At 37.9% G+C, this 11,067-nt stretch overlaps 1 protein-coding gene across 1 annotated transcript in view; it reads right to left on the bottom strand.

The window, feature by feature from the left end:
* Nucleotides 1-387: 387 nt before the first annotated feature.
* LOC129409882 (short transient receptor potential channel 5-like) overlaps nucleotides 388-11,067 on the bottom strand; it is a 66,684-nt gene continuing 56,004 nt past the window's right edge. Inside the window, exons 10-11 of the mRNA XM_055156791.1 lie at nucleotides 3,124-3,263; nucleotides 388-441 (exon numbers count right to left, since the gene is read on the bottom strand). Coding sequence (XP_055012766.1) covers nucleotides 388-441; nucleotides 3,124-3,263 — 194 coding nt within the window. The remainder of the gene's footprint in view (nucleotides 442-3,123; nucleotides 3,264-11,067) is intronic.

Raw genomic sequence — 11,067 nt, 5'->3', positions numbered from 1 at the left:
TCTTTCCTTAAAAAAATCCTCTATACAACCTTTAAAGGAACTGTATGTAGCCTGGGCTCTTACAGTTTTTTATTTTTATTTTTTTGTTATTCCCATGTATTTTTTCCCCGTCTGATTAAGAAAATTATCTTTTATGCAGAAGGGAAAGCGGCTCCTTCAACTATGCCAGTCGTGGTTCAACTGTGGCGATTCCTACACTATTACTTTGCAGACTTCCTCGAGCTCTACGACACCTATCGACAGAGACTTGAGGAAGTCACAGATGAAATGGAGTCGTGTAATGCAAAGGCACAACGCCTTGAAAACCAGGTGAAAAAGGGCAAATTTATGGTGATGGTGGCGACCGGAGCGAGCGTGGTTCTAGACGTCTTTACGGCAGGGATCAGTTTAGGAGCTCTGACCGGACTCGTTGGAGGAGTGGGGTGTGTTGGGGTTGGAGTCCTTAAAACAAAGAGTATCAAAAAAAAAAAAAATCTGAGGCTCTGTTGAACGAGTTCAGACAAATCATCCAGAATCTGAAAATTAAACTGGAGGAAATCTTGAAAGTCTTGGAGAATATGGAGGGAAACTGCAGTGTGTGTATGTAAAAAAGAGAGAAATGGCTTGTTTTCTGAATTTAAAATTCAAACTTTCAGATGTAATGTTGAGTCTCAATAACATTTCAGAGTCTGAACGCTCCAAAGGGCTAAAAGATTTTCAAGACAAAGTGGAACTATTCAGAGCCCTGCTCTGTGTGGAAATGCGCTAACCTCTAGACACGTCCACAGAGAAAAACATGCACACTTTCTTTAACTTCTTAGGTTCTTTTTAAAGACAATGCAGTAAAGTGTATTTACCTTGTTGACATGTTTCGGCTGCTAGATGCAAGCATCTTCAGAACTGTACTGTACTGCATTGTCTTTAAAAAGAACCTAAGAAGTTAAAGTATATAAGAAGACATAATGAACATCATTGGCTTGATGCATACTTTCTGTTAAAGGTGCACTGTGTAACTTTTCGGATGGGGGCTCATCACCTGCTTGTTTCTATGGATACGTCATTTCTCTGCCTGGAATGTTCCACAGTGTGACTTTAAACAGCTCTACTTTACATTTATTCAGTTACAGGTGCAGGTTTTACAGCTCAAAAATACTTAAAAAACAAACATTGTGACTGAGCGGGGTCGCCTCTCCACAGATCCACTTGGTCTGGTTTTGTCTCCGTGAAGATAGAAATGTTAAATAGTCACATTTTTCTATAGCGCTTTCCACCTTCAAGGCTCAAAGCGCTTTACAACAAGGAACCACTCACCCAGTCACACACACATTCACACACACACATTCACACACACACACACACCACACACCAGTGTACACAGACACTGTGGGCAAGGTGGGTTAAGTGTCTTGCCCCAAGGACACAACGACAGCATTCATCTGTGGGAGCTGGAATCACACCAGCAACCTTCAGATCAGTGGGCGAATGCTCCACCAACTGAACTACTGCCGCCCTTAATGCCACACTGTGAGACATTCCAGACAAAGGCATAACATCGTCATGGAGACAAGCCTCCAGCAGAAAAGTTCCACAGTGCAGCTTAACGTACAATCAGTAATAATGTCAAGTTGAGAATGTCTCCACTGAATGTGTTCTGATCGTCTCTGCAGCGTCGCAAACACGAGAACATGATTCAAGATGTGATTTTAAACTGTAAATAATGTTACACGCTGCATGTTCTGCCTGTGACTATGACCGAAACATAAATAAATACATAAATAAATAAATAAATAAATAAATAAATAAATAAATACTACACATGAAGTAATAATAACAATCTGTGTATCATTCATTCAACCAGGACTAAACCAGGACTAAACCAGGACTAAACCAGGAACCAGGACTAAACCAGGACTAAACCAGGACTAAACCAGGACTGAACCAGGACTAAACCAGGACTAAACCAGGACTAAACCAGGACCACACCAGGACTAAACCGGGACTAAACCAGGACTAAACCAGGACCAGGACACCAGGACTAAACCAGGACTAAACCAGGACTGAACCAGGTCTAAACCAGGACTGAACCAGGACTAAACCGGGACTAAACCGGGACTAAACCAGGACCGAAACCAGGACTAAACCAGGACTAAACCAGGACCACACCAGGACTAAACCAGGACTAAACCGGGACTAAACCAGGACTAAACCAGGTCTAAACCAGGACTGAACCAGGACTAAACCAGGACTAAACCAGGACTAAACTGGGACTAAACCAGGACTGAACCAGGACTAAACCGGGACTAAACCAGGACTAAACCGGGACTAAACCAGGACTAAACCAGGACTAAACCAGGACTAAACCAGGACTAAACCAGGACTAAACCAGGACTAAACCAGGACTGAACCAGGACTAAACCAGGACTGAACCAGGACTAAACCAGGACTACACCAGGACTAAACCAGGACTGAACCAGGACTAAACCAGGACTGAACCAGACTAAACCAGAACTGAACCAGAACTAAACCAGGACTAAACCAGAACTAAACCAGGACTAAACCAGGACTAAACCAGAACTAAACCAGGACTAAACCAGGACTGAACCAGGACTAAACCAGGACTGAACCAGGACTAAACCAGGACTAAACCAGGACTAAACCAGGACTGAACCAGGACTAAACCAGAATCTGAACCAGACTAAACCAGGACTAAACCAGGACTAAACCAGGACTAAACCAGGACTAAACCAGGACTAAACCAGGACTGAACCAGGACTAAACCAGGACTAAACCAGGACTAAACCAGGACTAAACCAGAACTGAACCAGAACTAAACCAGGACTAAACCAGGACTAAACCAGGACTGAACCAGGACTAAACCAGGACTCTGTGGATATGTTACAGTTTTGCCTCAATTACTCCACACTATGGAAATAAACTTGGTTATCACAGTAGAGACAGGTTCATGGTCAGATCTGTGGAGAGGCAAGCCTGCACGTGGTAAAGCTTTATGTTTTTGAGGTAATTTCGAGCTATAAAACACTTTTAATCAAACAAATGCAACGAAGACATGTTTAATGCCCCACTGTGGGACATTCCAGGTGAAGAAGAAAGACCCTCCACCTTATGTGCAGGTCTCGTCTTTACCTTGACGTAGGCCACGATCTTCAGGGAGATGGTCGCCAGGTACAGGGAGTTCATGGCAAAGTCCATCAGGTTCCACCAGTCGTGGATGTACTCAGTGAAACCTCCGTCCCACATCTCCTTTATCTCCGCCCAAATAAACCCTGCAAAAAAAAACAAAAGAGGTTGCGTAAATATTTCAGTAACGCGTTTTTCTTCCACTCAGGTTTCTCGGAATCTGCCTGGACAACAGCACATCTGAGCTTCTTTAGCAGTGAGTGTGTTTACATGCACATCAATAACCCGGTTATGATCGGGTTTTTTGAGTATCCCGGTTTCTTGATGGTGCATGTAAACGCAGTAACCCGGTTATGGCAGTGTCCTGGTTATTAGAAACCGTGTTACTGTAGCTGGTTTATTCCGATAGTAACCGGGATACTTGTGGCATGTAAACGCAGTATCCCGGTTACTGCAACATAAAGTTGAGTCGCATGCGTCCAAAAGACACTTTCCAGCCTTTCACCACAACAGTAGTGACATAAATAAATTGACCAACATAAATAATAGTGACCAAACGAGTGAAATGACTGTAAAATTAAAGAGCTGCACTAAACCTGCACTCGTACGACCTGCACTCGTACGACCTGCACTCGTGCACCTGCACTCGTGCGACCGCACTTGCTGCACTCGTACGACCTGCACTCGTGTGACGCTGAAAAGCTAAAACATGAACTATCTCCTGTACAACACACACACAGAACAGACTCACCATCATCAGCACCTCTTCTGTCACAGAAATAACACACATAATCCACAGAGTCGTGTCATTTAGTCCAAAAGAAACTGATCGCATCAGCGGCGCAAGGAGCGAGTTGTTTTTATCGCCGCTAACAGTTTATGCTAATTAGCCAAACGGTCTTAAAGGTTGTATAGAGGATATTTTAAGGGAAGAGAAATAATTTTTCAAATGTTGTGCATGTGTGACACCACCTTCCTCCTCCACAGCTCCTCAGTAGAAACATCTCCTCCCGCCTCTTTACTTTAGAAATCACATTTGTTTACAGCCAGTTCAGAATTACTGTTGAAGTTTCCTGTCTAGAAATAATTCCGACCGACGCGTCTTCAGTTTTTAGACCCTTTGTCTGCTTCAGTCGCGCCATCGCTGGAAGGAATCTCCAAGAATCACCTCAGTTTGTCTTCGCTCCTTTTCTCCTTCTCTTCTTCTTTCAGCGACCTCAAAAATGGACTTTCTTTGGCGGCGAACTGGTCGTGGATTCTCGTCCGACATCGCGACAAACTTTGTGCGAAATGCGACGAAGCTACAGTTTGAAAAAGCCTCTAAGAACCGCCCCATACACCACGAAATCCCCGCGCGACGACGAGTCAGTTACACTAGAAACGTAGGGAGTTTGATTGACGACCTAACAGCCAATAGAAAAAGAGGGAGCCTCGTTTTCTATTGGCTGATGTTTATCCGACCTCAACACGTCCACAGGTGATGGATTTTCATTCTTTTTTTTTTGGTCATCATAATTACAAAGCTGCTGCGTCTCTGTAATGGTATTTTAAACTATTGTTGACAATCTGAAACAAAAAAAAAAATCCTCCATACAACCTTTAAGTTTCGTTTCTGTAAAACGTAAACAAATGTGATCACAGCTGAATGATCTGATCAAACGGGCTGATGTGTCTATAGTGTTTATGGTTTATATGATGTAAAGTTGAGTTTATTTATGCAGAAGATTTTAATGAAGAATCTGTAGGTTTGATGTGTGCAGTGGATTGTGGGAGATCTCGTAGCTCCTTAGCTTCTTATGCTAAAGAAGCTAAGGAGCTACTTTTCCTGGTATTTTTCCTGGTTTATGAAATTGATTTAAGTTCATTTTTGCGCCTGCGCATTTGTAAGATTATGTCAAGAAACCGGGATACTCCATTTGATCATGTACACAGGGATATGAGTGTCCCGGTTTCTCAGTGCACATGTAAACACAGTAACACGAACACTGACAGAACCGGGATATGGCTAATAACCGGGATACTGATGTGCATATATACGCACTCAGTGACTTTTTGTGTCTTTCTCCTTGTGAACGGTCAGTGAGTGTGTTCTGGACGTGGACTTATGACTCTGTAGGATTTTCACACCAAACGTTCCCTCCTCTCCTTTTGTCTCACATTTTCGTTTCTGGAAGAGGAACATTTTTAGAACCAGAGAAAGAGGGAGAGCGTCTCTTTGTCTCGTTGTCTCTCCGAAAATAACATTCTGTTGCAGTGGCGGCTGGTGGTAACATTTTTGTTGGGGTTGCTTAGGCCAAAAGTATAAAAATATGTATTAAATGCAGGCCAGAAACATTTTGGTCACTACTGGCGGAACTATAACTATCAGAGCACAACACACAACCTGACACATTCCACACACCAAGTCCCAACAACGTCAGCAACACTAAAATAAGAAAACACAACAAGAAAACTCTGCAGAACAACCGGAGCAGCTCCAGCACCGATGAGCTCATGTATGCACTACTGAACTATTAACACTATAAACACTATAAACACTATAAACACTATAAACACTATTAACACAACATTATAAACACTATAACAATATAAACACTATAAACACTATTAACACTATAAACACTATTAACACAACATTATTAACACTATAACAATATAAACACTATTAACACTACTATAACACTATTAACACAACATTATTAAAACTATAAACAATATAAACACTATAAACACTATTAACACTATAAACACTATAAACACTATTAACACAACATTATTAACACTATAACAATATAAACACTATAAACACTATTAACACTATAAACACTATTAACACAACATTATTAACACTATAACAATATAAACACTATAAACACTATTAACACTATAAACACTATTAACACAACATTATAAACACTATAACAATATAAACACTATAAACACTATTAACACAACATTATTAACACTATAACAATATAAACACTATAAACACTATTAACACTATAACACTATAAACACTATAAACACTATTAACACTATAAACACTATTAACACAACATTATTAACACTATAACAATATAAACACTATAAACACTATAAACACTATTAACACAACATTATTAACACTATAACAATATAAACACTATAAACACTATTAACACAACATTATTAACACTATAACAATATAAACACTATAAACACTATTAACACTATAAACACTATTAACACAACATTATTAACACTATAACAATATAAACACTATAAACACTATTAACACTATAACACTATAAACTATAAACACTATTAACACAACATTATTAACACTATAACAATATAAACACTATAACACTATAAACACTATTAACACTATAACAATATAAACACTATTAACACTGTTAACACTATAACAATAAAAACACTATTAACACTATAACAATATAAACACTATTAACACTGTTAACACTATAACAATATAAACACTATTAACACTGTTAACACTATAACAATAAAAACACTATAAACACTATTAACACTATAACAATATAAACACTATTAACACTATTAACACTATAACAATAAAAACACTATTAACACTATTAATAAACACTATTAACACTATTAACACTATAACAATATAAACACTATTAACACAACATTATAAACACTATAACAATATAAACACTATTAACACTATAAACACTATAAACACTATAACACTATTAACACTATAACAATATAAACACTATTAACACTATAAAATATAAACACTATTAACACTATAAACACTATTAAAACTATAAACACTATTAACACTATTAAACACTATAACATATAAACACTATAAAACACTATTACATAAACAATAAACACTATAAACAATATAACACTATATAAACACTATTAACACTATTAACACTTAACACACTATAACAATATAAAACACTATTAACACAACATTATAAACACTATAACAATATAACACTATTAACATTATAACAATATAAAACACTATTACACAACATTATTAACACTATAAACACTATAACACAATATAAACACTATATTAACACTGTTAACACTATAACAATATAAACACTATAAACACTGTTAACACTATAACAATATAAACACTATAACACCATTTAACCCCAATTTACGGTCCAGTGTCAAATCGTCTGCATCAATGTGAACCCCTCCACAGAGAGTCTGTGTCGCTGGGACACCCTCCTCCAGAGAACATCGGGAGGCGTGGTCAGTCTGAGCGACCTGCAGGTCCACCAGGTCTGACCACGCCCACAGGAAGTAACAACAGCTGATATACGACACGTCACCACCAACACCGAGAACAGTTCTGAAGATGCAGCAGCAGAAACATGTCAACAAGATAAATCACACTTTACTGTATTGTCTTTAAAAAGAACCCAAGAAGTTAAAGTAGATAAGAAGACAAAATGAACATCATGGGCTTAACAAGATCCGGGAGCCAAGTACATGAGCTGGTTGTAAAAATTGTCTTAATCCAACTTCTCACTTACATCTCAAAGGTACACCAATCCATATTAGCACTAGGGCACCAGGTGGACTTAAAGGTTGTATAGAGGATTATTTTAAGGGAAGAGAAATACAGCGACAGTCCTTGTGCGCGTTCAGAATTACTGTTGAAGTTTCCTGTCTAGAAGTAATTCAGCGACCGACGCGTCAGTTTTTAGACCCTTCGTCTGCTTCGGTCGCGCCATCGCTGGACGAGATCTCCAAGAATCACCTCAGTTTGGCTTCGCTCCTTTTCCTCTTCTCTTCTTCTTTCAGCGACCTCAAAAACGGACTTTCTTTCGCGGCGAACCGGTCGTGGATTCTCGTCCGCCGTCGCGACAAACTTTGCGCGAAATGCGAGGAAGCGACAGTTCGAAAAAGCCTCTAAGAACCGCTGCGTAAACCACGTAATCCCCGCGCTCCGACGAGTCAGTTACACTAGGGAGTTTGATTGACAACCCTAACAGCCAATAGAAAATGAGGGAGCCTCGTTTTCTATTGGCTGATGTTTATCTGGCCTCAACACGTCCACAGTTGATAGATTTTCGTTCTTTTTTTTTTGGTCATCATAATTACAAAGCTGCTGCGTCTCTGTGATGGTATTTTAATCTTTCACTGACAGTTTGAACAAAAAAAAAAATCCTCCATACAACCTTTAAACCCTGATAGAGGCGACTGTCCCGGGTCGTATCGTGTCTCCTTTAACGACTCTCTTTTGTCCTTTCATTACCACCGACGGCTGCGTTTTTGTCTTTTAATTCCCTCACATTTAAATGATTAGAATCCCAGCGCGTCTCGACAGGTGCGGACGTGATTATGAATGGAGCGTTCTCCTCCTCGCAGTTTCTTTACACCGGGTTTAGTGCGGCGTTAATTACACTCCGAGTGTCAATGGACTAATGAGAGAGAGAATCTGACGAGGAGAAACGTTTCAATGAAGATTCAAGGATAAAAAATCAGAGTAAACGATCCAAATACAACTACTGCTCTTCAACGTAAACACACAACAGAGGGAGAGGTTTGTTTTTGTTGTTTCTGTTGTGTAATTGAGCAAGACACTTCACACACCTTGATGATGTTACTGTAAAAGTACAATTAAGTCAACCAATTTACAACTAATCATACATTTCTAAACCTGTAAACGTGTTCTGAAATAAACTAGATTCTTGTTTTATTTGAGCTCTTATTCAGATTTCTTTCAGGTGTCTTGTCTCAAAAGTTAAATTCTGTTAATAAAAAAATAAAAGAGAATCTCCTCCTAAAAGAACTGTACAAAGTAAACAACAATCTTTCATCAAAATCATTACAGAATATGTTCAAAATCCCAAAGAACCGATTTCAGCTCAGAGATATGGAAATGTTTATCACAAAGAAAATCAGAAAAAAAAAAAATATTAGGACATTCTGTGTTTCTGTTAAAGGTGTGAAGCTCTGAAATAATTCTGTGCAATTAATCGAATTGTGATCGTGATTTCGATTTGTGTATCAAACAATCTCCAAACTCTGCAAGCCCATTTCCGCCGGTAAATAAAAAATAAAAGCCTCACAGAAAGTGATAATTATGACTTTTAAACTCCTAATTATGACATTTAAACTTATAATTATGACTTTTAACCTCGTAATTATGACTTTAAAACTTATAATTATGACTTTTAAACTCATAATTATGACATTTAAACTTATAATTATGACTTTTAACCTCGTAATTATGACTTTTAAACTCATAATTATGACTTTTAAAACTTATAATTATGACTTTTAAAACTCATAATTATGACTTTTAAACTCATAATTATGACTTTTAAATCTCCTAATTATGACGTTTAAACTCTTTTTGTGAGGCTTTTTTTTTTTTTTTTACTGGCGGAAAAGGGCTTTCCTACCAAACTCATTTCATCGAGTTGAAACGATTAAAGCTTAATTAAGTTTATTAAGGATATAGTTCATATAAATAAGTGTAGATTTATTTTATTTTTTACATATAGAGATTGTAGAACAGCTGGATATAGAGTTTAGTTTGGACACATTTATGTTTTTCTATGCCATTTTTCATGTTCAAAGTTTATTTTATGAATTTTATGTTATCATAGCCGAAAGGTTATTTGAAAAGATTTGCGTAAATTATCAATCAAACAAAGTGTTTTTTTTGAATAAATGTATCGTGTAACTAAAAAATAATCGTTTGAATAATCGTGATTTCAATATTGAACAAAATAATCGTGATAATGTTTTTTTTTATTGTTTTTTTCTCTACTCTGGAACACTTGTACAGAAGATTTAAAACTGTGCACCGCTCTGTTCCACTTTATAAAGAAGTGTAAATGTTTAACTGTGGGCAGATTCATGAATTATGACGCTGAGTTTGTGCTGTTGTATTTGTCGTTCCGTTTCTCACTCGTTTGTTTGTTTCCTCTCGTTGTTTTTATGAATGAACGAGAGTCGAGCTGCTGCCATGAAAAAGGAATAAAGGGTAAAAGCAGAACGAGCTCGAGCCTCAGTCGACACTTTCTCAGTCTGTGGAATAAAATCAGACTTGACTCTAACCAGGAAGACGTTGGTTTAGTCCTGGTTTTAGTCTTGGTTTAGACCTGGTTTAGTCTTGGTTTAGACCTGGTTTAGTCCTGGTTTAGACCTGGTTTAGATCTAGGAATTAATACTGTTTTTGTCTTGGTTTTAGTCTTCATTTTAGTCCTGGTTTAGTCTTGGTTTAGACCTGGTTTTAAACCTGGTTCAGTCCTGGTTATAGTCCTAATTTTAGTCCTGGTTTTAGTCCTGGTTTAGTCCTGGTTTAGACCTGGATTAGACCTGGTTTAGTCCTGGTTTAGACCTGGTTTAGCCCTGATTTTAAATTGGTTTAGTCCTGGTTAAAACCTGTTGTTTTAGTCCAGGTTTAAACGTGGGTAAGACCTGGTTTAGTCCTCACTTTAGTCCTGGTTTAGTCCTGGTTCAGTCCTTGTTTTAGTTCTGGTTTAGACCTGGTTTAGTCCTGGTTTAGATCTAGTTTAATAATGGTTTTAGTCCTGGTTTAGTCCTGGTTTAGACCTGGTTTAGCCCTGGTTTTAAATTGGTTTAGACCTGGTTAAATCCTGTTGTTTTAGTCCAGGTTTAAACCTGGGTAAGACCTGGTTTAGTCCTCACTTTAGTCCTGGTTTTAGTTCTTGTTTAGTCGTGGTTTAATCCTGGTTTTTTCTGGTTTTAGTCCTGGATATGTCCTGCTTTAGACCTGGTTTAGACCTGGTTTTAAACCTGGTTTAGACCTAATTTAGTCCTGGTTTTAGTCCTGGTTTAGTCCTGGTTTAGTCCTGGTTTAGTGCTGGTTTAGTCCTTGTTTTAGTTCTAGTTTAGTCCTGGTTTTAGCCCTGGTTAAATCCTGTTTTAGTCCTAGTTTTTGTCCAGATTTTTTTCCTGGTTTAGTTTTCG

The sequence above is a fragment of the Boleophthalmus pectinirostris genome, unplaced genomic scaffold (genome assembly GCF_026225935.1).
Source record: "Boleophthalmus pectinirostris isolate CB_2022bp ecotype Guang Dong unplaced genomic scaffold, ASM2622593v1 HiC_scaffold_20, whole genome shotgun sequence".
Classification (NCBI taxonomy): domain Eukaryota; kingdom Metazoa; phylum Chordata; class Actinopteri; order Gobiiformes; family Gobiidae; genus Boleophthalmus; species Boleophthalmus pectinirostris.
Note: the sequence above shows the minus strand (reverse complement) of the source record. Positions and strands in the feature narration are given on the sequence as shown.